Source organism: Thamnophis sirtalis, unplaced genomic scaffold (genome assembly GCF_051295495.1).
Source record: "Thamnophis sirtalis isolate CommonGarterSnake01/CBP01778 unplaced genomic scaffold, rThaSir2_p1.2 scaffold_10, whole genome shotgun sequence".
NCBI lineage: Eukaryota > Metazoa > Chordata > Lepidosauria > Squamata > Natricidae > Thamnophis > Thamnophis sirtalis.
The window spans coordinates 71,718,903-71,742,221 of record NW_028261390.1 but is presented as its reverse complement, the minus strand read 5'-3'; the positions used below and the strand labels follow the sequence as shown (position 1 = coordinate 71,742,221).

General features: G+C 44.0%; 1 protein-coding gene across 2 annotated transcripts in view; it reads right to left on the bottom strand.

The window, feature by feature from the left end:
• Positions 1-16,840: 16,840 nt before the first annotated feature.
• DHX15 (DEAH-box helicase 15) overlaps positions 16,841-23,319 on the bottom strand; it is a 34,580-nt gene continuing 28,101 nt past the window's right edge. For both annotated transcript variants that reach the window (XM_087724896.1, XM_087724895.1), the window contains exons 11-14: positions 23,134-23,256; positions 20,226-20,416; positions 18,142-18,311; positions 16,841-17,454 (exon numbers count right to left, since the gene is read on the bottom strand). In XM_087724896.1, coding sequence (XP_087581022.1) covers positions 17,337-17,454; positions 18,142-18,311; positions 20,226-20,416; positions 23,134-23,256 — 602 coding nt within the window. In that variant the 3' untranslated portion in view covers positions 16,841-17,336. The remainder of the gene's footprint in view (positions 17,455-18,141; positions 18,312-20,225; positions 20,417-23,133; positions 23,257-23,319) is intronic.

Genomic DNA, 23,319 nt, shown 5'->3' with positions numbered 1-23,319 from the left:
AGATTCAGCAACAAGTTGCCTAAATTTATCACCATAAAGGAGGAGCCGGTTGTGTCATTGTGTAGGGTTTCCTGCCTAAGCAGTGGGTTGGTCTAGAAGACCTCCAAAGTCCCTTCCAACTCTGTTATTCTATTCTATTCATTTGTGGTTCAAACAATATGTCAAAATCTTGTAAGCTAAAATCTTAAGAGCAAAGCGTTCTTGTCAGGAAAATACCTCAGAATAAAAAATAAAAGATGCATAGATTAATCAACAGCCCGATGAACGAGCTCGTCTACCAATTAATCTGATTGCAAATCAGGTAATGGAAGACGTATTAAGGCATCAGCTATGTTTATTTTTCAGGAATATGTTGAATAACAAAGCCATAAATTTGCAATCTTGAGCGGGAAATTCTGGATCTGAGGCGTCTGAGGAGATGAAGCCTTTGTGTGTGAGGAGCTGGCGATCGATCACCAGCGCAAACAGGCACCCTCACATGCAAACACTGAGGTATTTTATGGCTCATGCACACGCACACCTGAGGTTTCACACTCAATTTGTGAGAAATTCAGCAGCTGCCCTAAGAGGGAGACTTCTTTACTCCATATTCCTGAGTCTATGAAAAGACAGAATAGAATAGAAAATAGAATATGGAATGGAATGGAATAGGAAATAACAGATTATTTTTATCATCCACAACTGTGGCAATAAAGGCCATAATATGAGGCAAAGGCCACTTAGCAAATGTGAGTCAAACATCAATTATCAGCATCCTCTTTTAATGACCCCATAAATCCCTTGTGGCATAGAGTCTGGGCAACTGAATGGAACTGTTTACTGGCCGGATGCCCTTCCCTGTTGCCAATGTGGAGTTTTGTTCAGCAGATAGATTCCCATTGTTCCCAGAGAGAGAAATAACAACTGCCTCTACCTAGGATCGAACTCACAGCCTCCCAATTGTGAGGCAAGAGCTCCACCTGTCCATGAAGTCAAGCTTCGATGATGTTCCCTTATTCCATCTTTGCTGTGAATTGTTTTATTAGAGGAAGCTGTAACTTACAAATCCAGTTTTGTAAGTTTTACGTACAAGCACCCAGTTTTACGTACAAGCACCCTCACAATTCTTTCTCTCTTTCTCCATTCCTTCCTAAGTCTTCCTTGGACTTACCCTACTATATTATGCCCGTGGCGGCCCTCCGGTGGCCAGCAGAACTGGCAGCAGAGTCGGAGAGGTAGGAGGCTGGGGAGGAACCTGGGTGTTTCACTTCTCATCCAAGAAGCTTCTTCAGTTCTGACTGAACGGTGGAGGATGGAAGAATTTGAAGGCACCTGGAACATCTTCAAGGAGAAACCAAGAAAGTCCAGTTGCCTCTTGAAAAAAGCACCTTTGGGACAACCCTGAGCTGGATGACGGAGAATCTCCATAGAGTCTCCCCTGTCCTTATTTCAGCTATAATCCAGTAGACAAGATAGATAATGTGTTGTGGCTCAGCAGGAGCCGTTGGAGCTGCCATAGGGCCCCTCGACAGCGAGGGGCCCTATGAGTCGGCTCTGGAGGATCCTAGACAGGGTTCTGACTCCGAGCAGGGCGCAAAGAGGATGGTTGGCCACCAGGTGGCGCCTGAGCCTTGGACCAGTGGGGAAGGAGACAAGGGAGAGCAATCCAGAAGCCAGCAGTGAGTTGTTCCTGGATGCACGCCATCGAAGAGCTACTAGGCGTCAGGAACAATTACGCAATTACAGGAGGTAATTGCGCTCAGCTGGTGGTCCTTAGGCTCTTCTCCAGACTATAAAAAAGACTGCTGGTGCACACGGGCCTCCTGCAGAAGTCAACGCGTTGACTAAAGAGAACTGTTGTAACTAACTTGGCAGGCTGGATTGCTGCCAAGGTTCATCTGAGTTGCTGCCAAGGTCCTTATCTGTTTGCTTGCTTGGCTTTCAGCCACCGAGATTTTGGTCTTGCTATTAAAGTACATTCTAGTTAAACTTGTCTCGGCATTCATTACTGGATGGAGGAGCGGGTCAGAACAATACATTAGAGACCCCAAAAATAATCTGGTTTAAGAGTCGCATTTCCCATGGATTCCTGAGTTCCATTCATCCTTCAGCAAAAAAAAAAACCTCTTTTGATTTGGGATAGAGAAGAAAGCTGCAATTTGTAAGCCTACTTTGCATTCCTGAATTTTTAACCCTAGTCAAGAATTTATGACTTACTGTACATCTCTCCTTTCTCCCCTCGGGGTGCTCTGTGCCTTTAGCATCAAATATAGATTTGGAACCCTGGAAGAGGTCTTGTTTCTAGAAACGCTACTTTTCGTCCCTCCAGCTGCAATGATGAAAACCAGCAACAGCCTCCTCTTACTGCAGCAAAATCATAGATCACTGTACTTCAGCTCCCTGCCCTGTAAACCAGGGATAATATCTTTCTATTTTAGAGAACTGGTGTCTCTTTCCTTTAAATTGCGCTAAAAACTGCAGTTTTCTTTTCATCTGTAGCCATTCTATAGCTTTCAAACCTGATCAAACAAGAGTGGACAATTTGAAGGGAAGGGGGGGGGAATCCCTCTTGCAGTACTTAATATCAATGCTCAGTTTAAATGAAATGGGGAGTCCTTGCATATAGCAATACAATAGCAATTAGACTTATATAGCGCTTCATAGGGCTTTCAGCCCTCTCTAAGCGGTTTACAGAGTCAGCATATCGCCTCCACAGTCTGGGTCCTCATTTCACCCACCTCGGAAGGATGGAAGGCTGAGTCAACCCTTGAGCCGGTGAGATTAGAACCGCTGAACTGCAGATAACAGTCAGCTGAAGTGGCCTGGGTCCTCATTTCACCCACCTTGGGAGGATGGAAGGCTGAGTCAACCTTGAGCCGGTGAGATTTGAACCGCTGAACTGCAGATAGCAGTCAGCTGAAGTGGCCTGCAGTACTGCACCCTAACCACTGCGCCACCTTGAATATATATATTCAATTTTTATAACGACCAAAAAGTCCCTTCCCCACAAATTAAAACATCCATAAACAGGATGTATTTACACTTATGTATTTTGGAGTGTAATCATTGTGCATTCTTTTTGCCCATTCAAAAATACACTTAAGCGTCGTGTGCGTTGCATTGGTTTAGAGAAAGCATAGGACAAAGCAAGCCTACAAGCGATGGATTTAAATTTGCACGACACGAGAGTCGAAGGTTGGTTGGTGAATTGAGATAAAACCAAAATATAACAGAAATAAATGAATGTAGCCCAGTGAAGAGGGTCAACAGAGGCAGTAAGGCCAGGATAGGCAATGCGGTTAGAGTGAGTTAAACTATTTGTGAATAAATATTTTAAAAAAACCAAAGGACTGTGGTTATACCAGATGTGTTTGATGTGGGAAAGTGGACGTCTGCATGCTATTATTCGTAGGTGATACCAGGATAGCAGTCTTTTAATACCTGAAGGATTGTGGCAGGGAGAAAGGTCTGGATTTTATGGTAGGACAAGCGCTAACAGGCAGAAGTTTTACAACAAGAATCCAATCTTGAAACGAGAAGGGATTTCTGGACGATGAGAGCTATTAAGGCAATGCAACAAGGCTGCCTCCTAGAGTTGTAAATGATCGAGCGCTGGACGTTTTCGAACAAAACTTGTGCGGGGAAGGCCTGAGAGTTCCTGCCGTGGTCAAGGGGGGGGGCTCGAACCAGAAGTCCTCCAAGTCCTTCCCCCCCTCTCTACGATTTTAACGCTAGCTGTGGACGCAAATAATTTACAGGAAACGGAAGACGGCGGGGGTGCCCGGATATGGAAATTCACACATCTGTGATCGAGGGAGTTGGCTTGACAAGGAAAATGAAAGTCAACGATACAAGTTCCCCACGAATGTCGAGGAAAGAAAGCCAATTGGGTTAATAATAAAGTTTATTAAACCCTGGAACATGGCAGGCGAGTGTTTAAACGGACAGTGCCTGGGCCAGGGGGCAGCAACCTGTGGCTCTGGAGCTGCAAATGGCTCTTTCGGCTCACTTAACAAACATCTCATTTAGCAACATAAATTTTGGACTCAATTATAATCACAGAATTCTTTATTGGCCAAATGTGATTGGACGCACAAGGAATTTGTCGCCGGTACGTAAGCTCATTATGGTTGTAAATTGAGGACTGCCTATATATGTTTATATCGTTACGGACCATTATAGCCTAGCTTGAACGTTATCAAAAGAAGATAGAGAGAAGCACTGTAAAGCAGTATATAAAGTCTAAGTACTATTGCAACATTAATGTATTGATGGTGAACATTCATTCTTTGAAGCTTTGGTTTTGAACCGAAATAACTTTGCGCTGCATCCCTTTATTTCTGTTTCTTCTGGGCCTTGAATCTGTTTTCTGTATTAAGCCCGAGAAGTAAATAATGGATAGTTTAAATAATATGCAGTGGGTGTAAATAGCTACTTTTCTGAGAAAAACAAGAAGCATGCCTGAGCTATTAGTTTTATTTTTTATTTTTTTTTTATTTTATTGAAAATTTATATGCCGCCCTTTTCCCTGAGGGGACTCAGGGCGGCTTACAACAATGAAGGGAAGGGAGTGCAAGACAAGACTTAAAAGAAAAGAATCGTGGTTTAAAGAAAAATTAGTCATAAAACACAACATTCACTTAGCCACAGAAGCTTTTTGCAAACTTGTTTCTAGCTTCCTTGGCTATTGATCTGCTATGGGAGAAAAACAGATAACTCCAGATATGCAGGCTAATAAAGCTCTAAGAACACGAGGGCCTGTATTGAAATAAACAAGGGGGGGAAAAAACAAGACTGCAAATGTCAACAAAAAGTAACACTGCAAAAGAGCTTTTAAAGGAGGCGCAGAACTAAAAAAGAAAAATCTCTTTATAAAATTTCTATCATCTAGGCAGGTTTGCCTCCTATCACTTTTACAGCCTTTATAAATTCTTGAAAATAATTTTCAGGTTATCTTCTGCGTGTTTCTTCTATCTGGTCCAAGATAAAAACACCAGGAATGAGAGAACGGCCAGTAAAGAAATTTATTAATATATGCATTGAAGTACATAGGAATTGCCTTTATAGATTACGTACCACCCAAAAGGCAGTATCGGAACAGCAAAAGTAATACCTTTAAAAAAATGAAAAATTATGAAAGGAATTCAGGTGCCTCCTCAACCTTTAAAAAGCATAGAAGTAGAAGCCAAATTGGGGAAAAAAAACATGTTTTTTTCTGCCTACAATAAGGTAACAGTAAATCCAATGAGACCTCCTAGAAGAATAGAATAGAATAGAATAGAATAGAATAGAATAGAACAGAACAGAACATGGAAAGAACAGAATATAGAAAGAATGGAATGGAATAGTATAGAATAGAATAGAATAGAATAGAATAGAATAGAATAGAATAGAATAGAATACGGAAAGAATACGGAAAGAATACGGAAAGAATAGAGTAAATTAGAATAGAATAATAGAGTAGGGTAGAGGAGAGCAGAGAACAGAACAGAACAGTATAGAATATGGAAAGAATGGAATGGAATAGAATTAAGTCACTTTATGGCTCTAGAAATTCTGGTCTGAAATTACTGTCATTAAGTGAAGACTACCTATAACTTCAAGGGATGCAATAGTTCAGTGGCTAAGACATTGAGCTTGTCGATCAGAAAGGTTGGCAATTCAGCGGTTCAAATCCCTAGCGCCGCGTTACGGAGTGAGCTCCCATTACTTGTCCCAGCTTCTGCCAACTTAGCATTTCGAAAGCACGTTAAAAAATGCAAGTAGGAAAAAAAGAAGCCACCTTTGGTGGGAAGGGAACAGCGTCCTCCGTGCGCCTTCGGTGTTGAGTCATGCCGGCCACATGACCACGGACATGTCTTTGGACAGCGCTGGCTCTTCGGCTTTGAAAGGGAGATGAGCACCACCCCCTAGAGCCAGGAACGACTAGCACGCATGTGCAGGGGAACTTTTACCTTTATCTATAATATCAAAACTATTCAGAATTATCCAAGACTTTCTGCGTTAAAATTAAGCAAAGTTTTGCTTTATCAAATAGAATTTCCTAAATACAATTCTTGAGATATTCCAAGGCCTATATACATGGAGATTCAAAAGTTAAACTCTGTAGCATTAATACTCAAGTTTGGGGGGGGGGGGGGGGAAATTCTGCTAACGAATTTGCAAGTCTTATGTTGTATTATGTAAGCGGTGTTTTGTTTACGTACAATTTTATTGTGTCCCCTGCTCTGCCAGGAAATATTTAGCAAGCTCTGTCCTGAACTTCTATTGATATTTAAAAAGGCTGCATTTATATGGCATTAGATGTTCACAAAGTACTTGTATTGATTTAGGAAGAGAAATCTTATTTTCCAGACTCTTTTTATAAGCCTTTGTGTGATATATTGAAATGTGAGGATTCCCTTCTTTAAAACAAATTGCATTGCAAATGCTTTTTTCCCCTCCTATATATAGACAGAAATTTCCGGAATTGCAACAAGCAAAATAAAGTAATGCAACGTATCTCAAACTTAAGCCAGGGCTAGATTATGCTAAACCATCGCTTAAAAATAGCAATTCTTTCATTTCCAATTGCAAATAAGTAATGAGGATTCAATTGCTATTTTCTAACATGACAGTAAGACCAGGAAATTTAGAATGTATCTTGCCATACACTTTTCTTTTCATTTACGAACGCAGCTTAAATTTGGCCATCTGTAATATGGTTTATATAAGGCTACCACTGATAATATTAAATAGCCCAGAATCGTGCCACTAAAATTCTGACTGGTGCAAAGTTTGGGGATTGTGTGATTCTTTTCCTGTATCACTGCACTGGCTGCATGGTCTACAGATGCAATTAAAAAGCAGATTATTATGAAATGACTTTCTCCACTTATTAATACAAGCAGGATACCAACGTAAGATATTGCAACCTATGAATCACCAAATGTAGCACAGTATATATCCTGAAGCCTAAGGTAAGAAGGAACACAAAAACTTTGCAAGAAAGAAATGTTACCATCTTAAATCGTACTTTAAGACTTTATTTATTTTGGTGTCATACTTTTACGTTGTCTCGATTTATAGTAACTAATGTGTCAATCTTAACCCAACAGACTGCATAAGCAGTCACACAAGAATCCACAAGCATTATAAATTTATTGTGGAAAAACTCAGAAACCATTACTAAAGCATTCCAGTGGACTGGCCTTGTATCAAATGGAAGCTCCATAACTAACACAGGTTACATTTCTTGTGCTTTTCCCAATTCTACATAACCATGTAATGCAGAAGCAAAACACTTTTGAGAAAAAGACTTGGTTTTCATCTGGATTGATCTACAAACAGATTGTTTACTGTTAATAAACGTGTGAGAAACCAACATTCACAGCAAATGAAAACAAGTTTATGTAAACAACTGCTTGAAAATACTACTTGCTTTAATTTATTGATAATTAAGTTGGTTCTTTTATTCTGACAATGCTTTTCAGTTGGGAAATTGTGTTCTAATTAAGAAAACTTATTATTTTAAGGCCTGTTTTTAGATTGTGCTATGAAAGCATCTGTTTCTTTTTAAAAAAAAGATAATTGGGATAGTTTATGAAAAGGAAAAAAAAAAAGCTTGCATTTCTTGTGCTAATACATTCCCTTTTTTTCTACCTGACATTAGCCTCCTGCACTTATTTAAGTAAAATGTAAACTTTTCAAAGGTTTATAGACCGGCTAAAAAAAGAACATCCTTCTACACTATCATTTTGGCTCTGGATAGAAATAAAACAGGTTGGCAATGAAGTGGGCAGATTTATTACTTTCCCAGTTAGAATACAATTTCGCTATCAAAAGGTTATTTGCAAAAGTGCATTACGTGCATCGGTACCAAAGTTCAAAATTATGTACTGAAACCGTTTTTTAATTAAAAAGAATCGGATTTAAACTTGATATTGTTAAACATAAATCAAGGAGTGAAAAGATTCATCGGACAGTACAGAAGTTGCTGCATAGATGGGGGGGGGGGGAATTAGGAATTGTCCTTTCCTTCTTGCCTACGGGAATTATTTCATCCTGAATGTTTGCTCCTTTTTTTTCATGTTTGCCACGAAAAACACGCTGCCGTCTTTTCTAAAGCTATTATTATAAAATCGGCTAGATTGCAATGTACGTTGCACGACTTTTCATGTTTAGCCAGACGTAGGAGAAGAGAAAAGAGAAAAACTGGCATCAGGAGGAGGGTGGCTTCCACCACCGCTTAACTGGGGACCACTTCTTCAATGCCCATCCTAGATCTGCAAAGTCATCCATCACCCTGACTCAACCCCCAGCCACCTTCCTCACTCTGGGTGCTAATAAATATTTCCTCCTCGCCAGAGAAGAGTTCGATACTCATGCGGAAGGGGCAACTAACATAGTTGTCAGGGCTGGGCAAGGCATCATCAATAATATTCTGTGTGCCCCCAACGGTCTCTGAATGGTCTCTCTCCCTTCTTCCTTTCTCTTGCTGTTCACATCCAGGGATCTTCCCCTTGTAAAAAGGCAACTCCTGGGAGGAGGAGGAGGAGGAGGAGGAGGAGGAGGAGGAGGAGGAGGAGGAGGAGGAGGAGGAGGAGGAGGAGGAGGAGGAGGAGGAGGAGGAGGAGGAGGAGGAGGAGGAGGAGGAGGAGGAGGAGGAGGAGGAGGAGGAGGAGGAAAGGGTGGCACCTTGATCCCCAGCTGGGAGGGAGGTGTAACCTTAAACTGGCAACTGGGGGATCTTAGTTTCCTGGAAACGGAAGGGATCTTTTTCCATGAGCTCAGCAATGCTCTGCGCTCCAGAGAAGAGAGGAAGGAGGGGAAATTGGAGGTCTTGCCTGCCACACTTTCTTCCTCCTCCTCCTCCTCCTCTTCTCCTCTCCTTCCCATCCTTTTCTCCTTTTCCTTCTCTCCTCTTCCCCTTCCCTTCCTTTTTTCTCATTTCTTCTCTCCTTCATATCCATCTGTTTCTCTTTCTCCTACTCTTCCTCTCCTCCTTTCTTCTCCTCTCCATGCCCATGCTTTTTTTCTCCTTCTTTCTCCTCACCTTCCCATCCTTCTTCTTTTTCCTCCTCCCCCTTTCTTTCTTCTTCCCCCCTTCCCATCCTTCTTTTTCTTTCTACTTCTTTCAACTCTTCCTTCTCATCTTTTTCCTCTCTTCTTTCCCTCTCCCTCCTCCCCTTCTTTTTCTTTCTCCTCCTCTCCTTTCCATCCTTTTTTCTTTCTACGTCTTTCTCCAACTCCACCTTCTCATCCTTTTTTCTTTCTCTCTCTCCTTTCCCTCTCCTTCCCATCCTTTTTTTCTTTCTCCTTCTCTTTCTCCTGCTCCTCTCATCATTCTTTCCCCTCTTTCTTCTCCTCTCCTTCCCATCCTTTTTCTTTCTCCTCTCCTTCTTCTTTCTTTCTCCCCCTCCTCTCCTCCCGACTCTTTTCTTTCTCCTCCTTTCTCCTGCTCCTCTCATCATTTTTTTTCTCCTCTTACTTCTCCTCTCCTTCCCATCCTATTTCTTTCTCCTTCTCTCCCTCTCCTCCTCCTTTCTTCTCCTCTCCTTCCCATCCTTCTTTTTCTCTTTCTCCTCCCCCTCCTTTTCCTTTCTCCTTCTCTTTCTCCTCCTCCTCTCCTTCCCATCCTTCCTCTTTTTCTCTTACTCCTTCTCTCCCTCTCCTCCTCCTCTGAAGTCAGTTTGCCAATTCTGCCAGCTGGAGCATCTTCTTCACCATCGCACCGTTATTCCACACCGCAGGAAGCAAGACCACACAACCTCCCGAAGCAAACCGTTACCAGTTTCTCCCCCGCCTCCTCGACCGCTTGTACCGTTTCCCCAAGCAAGCAGTGGGGGCAGCAAAAGCCCACCGTGATATTCGCCATTCACCCCACCTTCTGCAACTTCAAACACCCCCCCCAATCTGATTTGCACTTTCTCTGCTCTTTGCTTAAGAAAACTCCTTTCAGATAGCTCCAGAATTTATATATGGGGATCCAGCCAGCCACGTGCCGCGTTGCACAAGCATCAAAGTTGAGGAGAGGGAAGACAGGTAACAAACACCCAGGTATGCCCACCGAAAGGTAAATCTTCAGGCATTTGGGGAGGGGTGGGTGGGAAGGGGGGATGCTGGGTGATTTGAGGCTCTGAAGAAAAAAGAAAATGCAACAACCCTGCAGAAGCCAAGAAGGGGTTTCTTCCCTTGGGAAGCCCCCTCCCTCCTCCGGCTGAAATACCTGGGAATGGGGGCTCCACCCTCTTTCCCAAAGTCAGACGGGAGGGTCCTTTCCCCCAACCTCCTGGCCTCTAAGCCCTGAGACAGTGGCTCCTTCCTTCCTTCTCAGCCCTCCTTCTTTCTTTTCTCCCATTATTTTTCCTTCATGCACCCATCTTCCATTAACCTTCCTTCCTTCCTCCAATCTTCCTCTTTCTCCCATTATCTTTCTTTCTCCTTCGTCCCATCTCCTTCCTCCCTTCCTTTTTATTTCCTCCCTCTCTCCTTCCTTCCCTCCCTCCCTTCTTTCCCATCTCCTTCCTCCCTTCCTTTCTTTCCCAACTTCCTTCCTCATTCTTCCTTCTTTCCTTCCTTCCCTCCTTTCCTTCTCTCTCCTCCCTCCCTCATTCTTCCTCCCTCCCTTCCTCATTCTTCCTTCTTTCCTTCCCTCCTTTCCTTCTCTCTCCTTTCTCCCTCCCTCATTCCTCCCCTTCCTCATTCTTCCTCCTTTCCTCATTCTTCCTTCCTTCCTTCCCTCCTTTCCTTCTCTCTCCTTCTGTCCTCCTCCCTCCCTCCCTTCTTTCCCTCACTTCCCCTATCCCTCATTCTTCCTTCCTTGTTTCCTTCTCTCTCCTTTCTCCTTCCCTCATTCCTCCCCTTCCCCATTCTTCCTCCTTTCCTCATTCTTCCTTCCTTCCTTCCCTCCTTTCCTTCTCTCTCCTCCTTTCCTCCTTCTCCCTCCCTCCCTCCCTCCTTTCCCTCATCCTCCCTTCCTTCCTTCTTTCCTTCCCGGGGGCTGAAGAAGAGCGTCCCCCCCCAGCCCCCCCTCAGGAGGAAAGCGCGGGAAAGGCGTCGTGAGGCGGGGGGGGCGGGGCTTACCTGCCGGGCGGACGGGGCTTCCCAGGGGCGGCCGCAGGGGCCGGGGGAGGCGGCGGGGGCGTCTTCGGAGCGCCCGTAACCGGCCATGCCGCCTCAGCCGCCGCCGCCGGAGCCGCGCTCGCTCGGTCGGCCGGCAGCCCCGCCGGCGTCACGTGGGCGCGCTCCCGCCGCCGCCTCCCCTCGCCCCCCGCCCGCCCGCCCGCTCGCCCTTGAGCATGCACAGAGTGCCAGAGAGCCGCCCTGAGGGGAGTTTGGGTTGGGGGGAGGCAGAAGGAAGCTGGAAGAGCCGGCAGGCGGCCCCTCTTCCTCGCCCAAAGGGAAACCCGAAAGAGAAGGGGAAAGAGAAGTCAAAAAAGAGAAGAGGAAAAGAAGAGAGAGAGAAGAGAGGAAAGAAAAGGGAGAGAAAAAGGCCAGAAAACAAGAGAGAAAAGAAGAGAGAAGAGGAAAGAAGAAAAGAGAGAGAAGAAAGAGAGAAAAGAGAAGAAAAAAAGGAGGAGAAGAGAGAAAAAGGAGAGAGAGAGAAAAGAAAAGAAAGAAGGGAGAAATAGAACAAAACAAAAAGAAATAGAGAAAAGAAGGGAAAAAAGAAAAGAGAGAGAGGAGAGAAAAGAAAAGAAAAAGACCAGAAAACAAAAGAGAGAAGAGAGAAGAGGGAAAAAGAAAAGAGAGAAGAGAAAAAGAAAGGGAATAAAGAGAAGAAAAAACAAAGGAGAAAAGAAAAGAAAAGAGGAAAAGAAGAAAAGAAGAGAGAAAAGAAGAGGAGAGAAAAAGAGCAGAAAACAAGAAAAAAGAGAAAAGAGAAAAAGAACAAAACAAAAAAGAAATAGAGAAAAGAAAGGTTTGAAAAAAGAAAAGAGAAGGGAGAAAAGAAAGAAGAGAGAAAAGAAAAAGCGGAAGGGGCACCCAGAGGGCAGGGTCCCTGGGGGTCTTTGTGCCCTTCGTGGCCCTTCTCTCTCTTGATGCTGGGATCAACCAGTGTAGCCTCCCTGGCTATTCTGACCCAAACACAACACCAATCTCACTTAGCAACAGAAATGTTGGGTTCGGTTGCAGTTGTAAGTCGAGGACCACCTGTATTTACAGTGCTAGGGATTCGCTTATGGAAACTCTGACAAAGGCCTTAAACATTCATGGAGTCTTTGGGGAAAAAAATAACAATCCATCTGCCTCATTCTCTTAAGTTGGATACGCCCCCTTTTAATTTTCCCATAAAGAGACTTAAAATACACTTAATTGTTTAGGGGAATTCTGGGAGTTGAAGTCCGGGGGTCTTAAAATCGCTGAAGTTGAGAAACGCCGGGTCCCTTAAGCCCTCAGACAGATGTTGCGTTACATCACATCCCCATTTATAGTTTTATATAACTTCCACTGTCACTCTGGGAAGTGGGTGAGGTTTTCTCTACACACACACAACACACACACACAGTGGCCTTTTAATTTCACCACCATGAACCAATACGTGGCTGGTTTTACCCGCTTGGAGACTCTTTAAAGGGAGCCACGGTTCGAACACTCTATATCAAAAATGGAATTAAGGACCGTTGTGCTTTTCAGATGATTTTAGTGCGATAGGTTTAGGAGCTGTCCAGGTGCTGCTGTCAGCTCTCTCTTTAGACTGGTTATCTACAATATGGATTTATCGTCCGGTCTGTCTGTTTTATTTCTGGGAAACCTCAAACTTTCTTTGTTCCCTACTTCTCCAAGCAAATATGTGGGCCAGGAGTTATTTGTCAGTTCTGTTCACTTTGGACATTGGTGCTAGTTTCTCGGAACTGATCGGCTTTTGGCCATTTGATTAGAGCAGGGGTCTCGAGCTCAATTTCATTGAGGGTTGCATCGGGGCTGTGGTTGACAGCCACAGGACTGGGCGGGCATGGCCGATTGGGCGAGTGTGGCCAACTGGGTGGGCGTGGCCAGCTTCACGCCACTCCCCAAACTGCTGGCATGTTTCCTCTTTGCATTGGGTAGACCGGGCTGAAGCAGTGAGGGCCCGCTGATTACATTTTCCAGGACGCCCATATGGGCCGGATCCGACCACATCGCAGGCCAGATCTGGCCCGTGGGCCTTGAGTTTGAGACCCTTGGATTAGAGGCTGCCTTAATCCTACTTAAAAGGGGGAATAAAGATAATATTATCATCTTCTCTGTGGCTGCTCCGGCCCTCTGGAACGATCTCCCCGTGGAGATCCGGACCCTCACCACCCTTCAGGCTTTCCGCAAAGCCGTCAAAACCTGGCTGTTCCAACAGGCCGGGGGCTGATGAGTTCCCATTCCCACTCGAAATGTGTGGCTGTTGACTGCTTTTAAATTGTTTCCGTATTTTGTTTGTTTGTTTGTATTGCTTTTTGTCTGTATTATTCCCTTCCCCTTCGGTTTGTTAGCCGCCCTGAGTCCCTCCGGGAATAGGGCGGCATACAAGTGTAATAAACCTTGAAACCTTTATTGGCAGAAACTGGGACAAGTAACGGAAGCTCATTCCGTTACGTGGCACTAGGGATTCGAATCGCCAAACTGCCGACCTTTCTGATCGACAAGGTCAGCGTCTTAGCCACCGAGCCACCGCGTCCCCTCTCCCATGGATAGAAAGAGCTAATCTTATTTAATCTGGCTTTTATCAAAGTACCATTGATGTTTTTGAGATTCAACCTCCCTCCCCTCCGCCTTCGGATTCATGGTTTACTAGTTAACTCTCTTCTTCAGAAGGCGAGTGCAAAAAAATATTGACAACTCCATAAAAGAGGCTATAAAAAAAGTACCTATAAGCTCTCACTTCAGCTTGGAAAAAATCAAAATGTGATTTGTGAGCATTCATGAGGTGTCAGAAATTCATACAAATATTACCTACCTAATGAATTAGAACGATTTCCTGCCAGTAACTGCATCTGATTGACCTTGTTTGAGCTTGGAAACTCAAGACTGATTAATACTTGGAAAGGAAGTCTAGCAGAAAATTTTAGGACTGTAATCTAGAAAGATTTTTTTTTAAAAAAAGGTGCAGGAGTTGGCAGCAGCCAATCGTTCTGCACTCGTGCCAAGGAAACACCGTAACTTTATCGCTTTTAAGTCAGAGGGGGTCAAGCTCATCTTGAAGGAGACCTTAAAACTTTTAGATATTAAACTAATCCTCAAGGGATGCCAGCAGAATCAGTTTTGCTAGGAATATTTGTAACGCTGCCTTTTATTCCCAACTAGCCGATAACCCGACGTAGCCCAAGTATGTATTTATACCAATCCTATATTAGAGGAGCCACCTTGTGGAGTACTGCAAAGCCGTTAACATGGCAACTCCACTGTGCTGTACAGTAGAAGCCATTTTAAGGCACAACAGGCTGTATCTTAACAAAACTTAATATAGTATAACCTTTATTGTCATTGTACATCATGTATACAACGAAATTGAATCCAAAATGCACGCTATCACTGTCAAAAGTACTGTGACTTGACACTACAATTCAGTCCTTTTCATTTCAGTGGCCCAGGACACACACACACATACCCATTTATATATGTTATATAATGAGGCTGGGGAGCGGTCACACGCACATACGTGCGCGAGTGCGCACACATGCGCAGATTGTTGGGGAGGATTCAGTGGGCACGCGCATGGGGCACGTTAACATTTATTTTTAGTTATGTTTTCCTGCAATATTACAATCGACAGAATCACAGCAGTGAAAATTTCTTCTAATGTCACCGATAACTTTACTGAGGATGACTCCGTCGTTAAGCAAAGCGGTTGCTAAGGGACACAATGATCTTATTTCAGCTTTCCTTTGCTTTACAAGCCTGCGAAGGTTGTGCACACAAGGGCTTGGTGTCAAGTTACTTTTTCATCAATGTTGAAATTGCAAACCGTTACTAAATAAAGGACCGGCTGTAGTAAGAATTTCGGTAATCAGGAAAATAGGGGTGGAATCCTTTTCCTTCAGAGTTTATTTTTCTTCTCTACAAAACAATTCCCAACATTGGCAAAGACTTTTTTTAGGTCATAGTTGCTGACTAAGATAAGTCCTCTATACAATTCCATTAAGCCTTCCTTATTAAGCTTTGTGACAACAATCTAAAAATAACTAGGGTAAATGTATTAACTTTGGCAAGAGATTTTAACATGCCCGAAAATACTCTCTCCCAAACACTTAACATGCAAAAGGCTATTTCTGTTGTTGTTATTATTATGGTTTTCCTTTTAAAGAAAAGTTGTGGCACTTCAGACCACATGAATATTGATACTGGAAGAAAGTGATTTACGTTTCCGTGAAAAATAATAAAGTATATGTATCAGTATAAAATGAGAAATTATCAGTTCAGCTGAAAAAAATGTGATCTGCCAAAAATGTGGTTGAAGCATACAGAAATAGTAATTTTTCTAGCATGAAGTCTAATGACAGCAAATGCCTAAAATGCTTTGTTATTTCTTAAGCAAGATAATTTTCAATGGTAAACTAACACAGGCAAAATTCACCTCTAAAAGAAATGTAGGCAGGTGTCTCTATTTCTGTGTATAATGGAAATAAACAATATCTATAAAGGTAAACCAAACCGATCTCACTTGAAAATAGATAAATAGTCTTTTCTAAAAGACTTCGACAAACTTAGAAATACTTTAAGGAGGATTCCATGGATAGAAGTCTTAAAGTGGCAAACAATTCAAAGCACTTGGGAAACTGAAAATTGAGATTATAAAAGCCCAGTCTAACACAAAGGTACCGAGAAGAAAAACAAGAGTCCCCAGATGAAACCAGCAGGATTGTATCAAGAGCACTTGCTAGTAACGCGGAAGTGAATCGGGCTCCCCCATTGCTTTGCTTCTCAGAAGGGAATCACGTGAACCCACCCCACCCCCAGGACACAGCAACCATCATAAATATGAATCCGTTGCTGAATTTTGATCGCGTGACCATGGGGATCCTTCAAAGGTCGAAACTGTGAAATCATCCAGAAGTCACGATTTTCAGTGCCACTGTAACTGTGAATGGTCACTAAATGAACTGTTGTAAATTCAGGAATCACCTATATAAGACTTTTGGCATAAGTGAACAAATGGGATTCTTCTGGTAATTATTAACCAGTAAGTTTAAACTCTTTGATTAAACCTGGATACACCAGGGAGAGCTTTCCATGATAAGAGCTAACATTTAAAAAAGTACACTGTACTTCAATACCTGTATTAAAGGTAAAGATTCCTCTCGCACATAGGTGCTAGTCATTCCCGACTCTAGGGGGCGGTGCTCATCTCCTTTTCAAAGCCGAAGAGCCAGCACTGTCCAAAGACGTCTCCGTGGTCATGTGGCCGGCATGACTCAACACCGAAGGCACACGGAACACTTTTCCCTTCCCACCAAAGGTGGCTCCTATTTTTCTACTTGCATTTTTTACATGCTTTCGAACTGCTAAGTTGGCAGAAGCTGGGACAAGGAACGGGAGCTCACTCCGTTACGCGGCACTAGGGATTCGAACCACTGAACTTTCTGATCCACAAGCTCAGCATCTCAGCCACTGAACTACCTTACTCTGTCTTACAATGGACTTAAAACATGTATTTTCTCGGCTCTAGGTTTCTCCATTCAACATACATGAAGGTGGGAATCTACTCTTTTCCAAATAATCGCGATGCGATGCCTATAATACAGCCCTCTATATGCATTAATTCACCACGCCGGTCTAATCTTTACCCAACATTATCCAAACATCTGAACACATAAGCAGAAACGCTGTAGGCAATCCAATTAAGACATCAGGTTAACTTAGTCCACCGTTCCTTCTCGATTAAGGGAGCAGAAGCAATAAAGTGCCAAGATTTTAGTATAAATAGACTTTATTGAAGTCAGTACACTTCTGTAGTGAAGCTGAAGGTCGCGTCTACATAAGCACGTTGTAACATTTCACAACTTCTAAAAGGAATGTCAACAATTACAACGATCATGCATGCCATGGTCGATAAATCACATTTCAGAAGCATTTTTTTTTCCCAACCATTTCTAAAGAAATGCTTACAACATTGTTATAGAGAGAGAGAGAGAGAGAAAACTACTTTTTTTTTTAATAAACTGCAAAACATTGATCAGCGTTTGCCCCCGTCGTATGAGTTACAGCGTGAAGACAATAAAAAGAGAGCATACATCCTTTTAATGTATGAAATCAAAATGGAATATTTACTGTAAAGGAAAATTAAAAAGCTCCCGAATCAAGGCAAAAAAAAAGAGCACAACCTGGAACTGAGGAAACTCCGTTTTATCGTTTTTCCGCTGTTCTCTGAGCAAGTTCGACTCAACAAAAAAAAAAAGGCAAAAGTATCAGTATTGCGAGTATTCCTTGGACTGGAGCTTGACGATGATACGGTCCAGCTGCCTCTTGGCTTCGCATTGGGGGAAGTTGCTCATGTCGTAATATTGGGGAGCAATTTTCACCAACCTGTCAAAGGAAGGGGAGAGCCCGTCACGTACAGTCGAAGCAGTCGAATGCGTAAAGGGGACGCATGATTGCCTGAGCTAAAAATTTTGCATATGCAACAGACTTAGATAAATGGCAGAAATCGTGGGATATAAATATTAAATTGACAGTGTCGACCGTCAGACCTGCAAACCATCTTTTCCTTTTGGACTTCAGGCCACATTTTCTACCGTGGGAAAATAGGAGGGCGGATTATATATATCCCAACTTTTGACTAACCCACTTGCCAAATATTTTGGTGCAATATTAGCAGTCGTGAAAAGACGCTTTCTTATACATGGTGATGGGTAAAAGGGCAGATAGATAGAAGCAGAAGCAGATGAAGCCCTATGACAAATATGCTACCGTTGCTTCCTTCCTCATGAATTAGGGATAGGTAGGTTAATCAATCAATCAGAATAGAGCTGGAAGGGGCCTTGGAGGTCTTCTAGTCCAACCCCCTCTTTAAGCAGGAGACCCTATACCATTTCAGACAAGTGACTGCCCAGACTCTTCTTAAAAACCTCCCATGATGGAGCACTTCTGGAGGCAAGTTGCCCAACTTTTGTCCCAATGTAGGCACTTCCCTGTCAACTGGGGATTGTGTTACACCCCCCCCCTCCAAAAAAAAAAAAAAAAAACCCCAGCTTTGGAGACAAACCGTCTTACCATTCTGGCTTGATGTCTGTACAAGTGCGAATGTAGTTCTTTGTGGTAAGAACAAATTCATTGTAAAGCACCCATTCCGGCTTGTGGTCGAGAACTGTCGAGGGATGCAGCTGCACCACCTGGTTATCCTTCACTGTCAGGTAATGTCCCGTCCTTTCCAAATGTGCCACCTACGAGAACGAGATGATGACGATGACAGGTGACTTTCTCAAGCCAAGAATGCGCATTAAAGAGCGGTCACGCTTTTTAGGCTTACAAAATGATTTCTGTGCTCCTGGAAGTCTCTCGGGGGGGCGGGGGGCGAGGGAGTGGAATCTGTCAGCAGAAATGAAAAAACCCAAAATCTGAGAATGTGATTTCCCCCCTCCCCCTAAGCAGGACACCACGTAAGATTGTGTACGTATCCCTTTCTTGTGTCGATAACCCTTCGCTGGACCGCAAGGACTTTCCATTTTACACCGTTTGAATTTAATTCTGGAGGAGGGCAGCTGTTTTCTTGCAGGGGGGGGGGGTTTCTTCAATCAAACATCTGATCAAATCCGGGGCCTTCTCTTGCTCTCCTTTTCTAAAACGTAGGTGCCTCCAACCCAGGGGTGAAATTCAGCAGGTTCTGGAGAACCGGCAGTGGAAATTTTGAGTAGTTTGGAGAACCGGCAAATGCCACCTCTGGGTTGGCCCCAGATGTTTTGTAATATCCTTCCCCCAGGAGTGGGGAGGGAATGGGGATTTTGCAGTACCCTTCCCCTGCTACGCCCACTAAGCCCACAGAACCGGTAGTAGAAAAATTTTGAATTTCACAATTGCTCCAACTCATCAGTCTTTGATGAGGCACTGAAGACCTGGCTGATCCCATGGAGCTAGGCAAGAATAAATCCGTTGAGGCATATTGACCAGGGCAGGGCTGACAACGCAAGGCCGCCCTGGAAACATCTAAGGACCGACACACACACACACACACCGGTGCCTCTGACAGAGAAAATGGAGCTCCCGCAGAGGGCTATCGAAACAAACTTAAAACCAAAGGAGACACGTTTCCCCTTTTTGCAATTGAGCATGCAAGAAGGGACGGGAAAGGAGAAAGGGAAAGAGGAAAGGCAAAGAAAAAGAAGGGAAGATGGGAAGAGAGCAAGGAAGGAAAAAGAAGGAAAGAGGGGAAGGAAGAAGAAAGGGGAAGGAAGACGGAAGGGGAAAAAAACAAAAGGGGGGGAGAAAGGAAAGGAAAAGGAAGGAAAGGGAAGGGAAGAAAGGGGAAGGAAGGAAGGAAGGAAGGAAGGAAGGAAGGAAGGAAGGAAGGAAGGAAGGAAGGAAGGAAGGAAGGAAGGAAGGAAAGGAGGAGGAAGGAAGGAAAGGGAAGAGAAGGAAAGGAAAGGGAGATTATAATGAGGGAGGGAGGGAAACTCTGCCTTAGCACTTGGCCATAAGTGCCCCCAACACCAGTGACATCAAAACCCTGATGCCGCCCTCAATGAAATGAAGTTTCACACCCCTGGACAAGAGTCCTCAGTCGTCAAGATCTGGAACTATGATAACTTCCAAAATCGTGTGAACGCCATGCAACACGGTGCCGTTTAAGCTGGGCAGCCTTGCAAGCTGAATAAATAAGTAAATAGAGGCAGGCAGCATATTAGGGGGTGGAGTGCTGCCGGCATTACTGCCAGTTCGGTGCGCATGCGCAGTTGCCTGTAAATAGGACTGCGCATGCACAAAACATTAAAAAAATCCCCCCCCCAAAAAAAACCCATGCCGCGGCAACGGGGGAGCCAGTCACAATTTCCACTAGCGGTTCGCCCAAACCGATGCGAACAGGTAGCAACCCACCTCTGCAGCACATGCCTGTCATAAATATTTCAATCAGGTTGCTAACGAAAGCTAGCAGATGTCAAAAGACTTCTAGTATCCCTTCAGGAGGAAAAAACGAGGCTAGGACAGAGCCATTTCTGCTTTCTGCCCTGAAATTGGCAAGATTTTAACTTGCGCTGTAAAACCGGCATTAATTTACCCTGTTATCTAGCAGCCGCAAACGTGTTTAAGAAAGGGGGGAATTATCCAGAGACTTCCTTTCCTTTTATTTTGGAGGACGTTACCTGCATGAAGTAACCGGTCACCAAGGCTTTTCGTATATTGATGTAATAGTCCCTGCTTGTGAAGTCTGTGCTTCTACGTGGCAAATTAAACCTGTCCATGATTCGTGACAGCTGTTGGCGTACGTTGTCCGCTGACATCAAGGACCTGTAGTTAATGAAGTTGTCATAGCACCATTGAACCGATTCATGATCTGCAAACGTTTAAAAAAAGAAAGAAAGAAAGAGGCATGAATCATCTGAAACTCAGCATTTTAATACCCAATTTAAAAAAAACACACACACACACAATCAGAAAACCAGCCGGATGGCCAAATCAAGCCAGCCAATTAAACTCTTGAATGATGTTTTTTTTTTCAGTGATATGTTCTCTCTCTTTTTTTTTTTAATTTGCTGCAGCACCAAGGAAATAAGCCCCAAATTGTTTAATTTTTCTCCCTCCCCCCCCAAGGAAGCCGGGACAATAGGAAGCAACAAGGGAGAATCAAGTAAACCGAAGGAAGTGGTGATGGGTTGGCATGTAAAATAAAATCTTGTCTTATGCAGTCTGTAAAGTCCCACCAGGCCCAGCCAACTAAACATCAGGATGCTCGGTTGACTTCACAGACCCGGGATCCATTTCCCCACCACCTGATAGTGTTCTTATAAGAATATCAAGAATAGCAAGTTAGCAATAGCAAGTTAGACTTATATACCGCTTCATAGGGCTTTCAGCCCTCTCTAAGCGGTTTACAGAGTCAGCATATCGCCCCCAACAACAATCTGGGTCCTCATTTCACCCACCTCGGAAGGAATGGAAGGCTGAGTCAACCCTGAGCCTGGTGGGATTTGAACAGCCGAACTGCTGAACTGCAGTCAGCTGAAGTAGCCTGCAGTGCTGCATTTAACCACTGCGCCACCTTGGATCTATATAACCTAGTTCACTTTGGTGACTAACCAGCATTTTATTCCATACAAAAGCAAAATCCATTCAGCAATATATAGCTACCATATTTCCTCCAAAATAAGGGCCTTATTTTCTTTTGACCCCTGAAATAATCGCTTGGCCTTATTTTCGGGGAGGTCTTATTATTTTTGAGGTGCAGGAGGCGGCGAGTGTGGTCACCTCACGGCTCCTGCTGTGTTGCAATATTTTCGGGGAGGGCTTATCTTAGCGTATGCGCTCAAAAGCCCAATTGGGCTTATTATCCTGGGAGGTCTTTTTGGGGGGGAAACAGGGTATACATTTAATCAGACTGAATTATTTCTAGGGACTGGAGAAAAGGAGGAGTAGGGGTGACATGATAGCAGTATTTGAGGGACTGCTATGGAGAAGAGGAGGTCCATTTATTTTTCAAAGCTCATGAGGGCAGGACGAGAAGCAACGGATGGAAACTAATCCAGGAGAGATTCAACCTGGAATTAAGGAGGAACTTCCTAACAGTGAGGACAATCAACCAATGGAACAGAAGTTGCCTCCAGAAGTTGTGGCTGCTCCAACACTGGAAACTTTTAAGAAGAGTCTGGACAGCCACTTGTCTGAAACGGCATAGGGTCTCTCCTACTTGAGCTAAGGGTTGGACTAGAAGACCTCTAATGTCCCTTCCAGCTCTATTCTGATTGATTTATGAAACTATCTTTTTTCCCATATTAATGTGCAAATAATATTGCCTTTTTCTTTTTAGCTAGCATTTACCCATATCTTAGGAACATTCTTCTTTAATGGTATTTCTAAAGAGGGTATTTTCCCCATTTCCATTAAAGATAAAGGTAAAAGGTTCCCCTTGCTCATATGTGCTAGTCGTTCCCGACTCTAGGGGGCGGTGCCCATCTCCCTTTCAAAGCCAAAGAGCCAGCGCTGTCCGAAGACGTCTCCGTGGTCATGTGGCCGGCATGACTCAACTCCCGAAGACGCACGGAACACTGTTCCCTTCCCACCAAAGGTGGTTCCTGTTTTTCTACTTGCATTTTTTACGTGCTTTCAAACTGCTAGGTTGGCAGAAGCTGGGACAAGTGAGGGGAGCTCACTCCATTACACGGCTCTAGGGATTTGAATTGCCGAACAGCCAACCTTTCTGATCTACAAGCTCAGCGTCTTAGCCACTGAGCCACCGCGCCCCACACATGTCCCATTACATTCCCCACGGATCCCATTTCCCTTACAGATTCCCAATCCTGAGAGTGAGTAAGAATTTTTTGACAAGGGTTGTTGGATCAGAATAGTCGTCTTAAAACTAAATTTAGCAGCCTGGCCAGAATCAAGGCCACAATAAAAGTTAACAGCAAACTGTGAATCTCAGTTATAAGCTACCTAAAACTATACAAAACATACCAAAAACCCTGAGACATACAACATGTGAAAATTGCCATGAACGGCACCTGGCTGGCTCACGGTTGAAATAATTGTCCGGCTGGAATTCCGATGGCCAACCCAACTGGCGCCGAGAACCGTGGCACGACAAAACCGCGGTCCACTAAAGCGCGCCCGATTAAAGCGCGTACCTGACGTCATCAGCAGCGTGACAAATACGACCGCGGAGAAAAAAGGGCGCTTTAAAAAGCGCTTTTAAAGCAAGCCGATTCACGTTAAGGTAAGGGTTAGGTTTAGGGTTAGGGTTAGGTTAAGGGTTAGGTTTAGGGTTAGGTTAAGCGTTAGGGTTAGGTTAAGGGTTAGCGTTAGGTTTAGCATTAGGTTAGGGGTTAGGTTTAGGGTTAGGTTAAGGGTTAGGTTTAGGGTTAGGTTTGGGGGGGTTAGGTTTAGGTTTACGCGTTAATTTTAGCTTTACCGCTCACAGCGTGCTTTTTTCATCGCGCTGTGATGACGGCAGGTACGCGGTTTCGGCGAGCGCGCTTTAGTCTACCGCGGTTTTGTGGTGGAACCGCCGAGAACAGCCCCACCCACACCCCACCCAAGACCCCGCCCTCTACTCACTCTGTTTGAAAGCGTGGTAGACATTCAGCAACGTCAAATGATCTCCGTCTATGTGGGCGAATCTCATCTTGGCCTCGTCTGCGGCTTTCTTGGCCTCCGTGGGGCGAACAAAACACTGTGGGACTAAACAAGGTTGGTATGGGCCCAACACAAACGCCCATATCGATGAGTCACGCATTCAGAGAC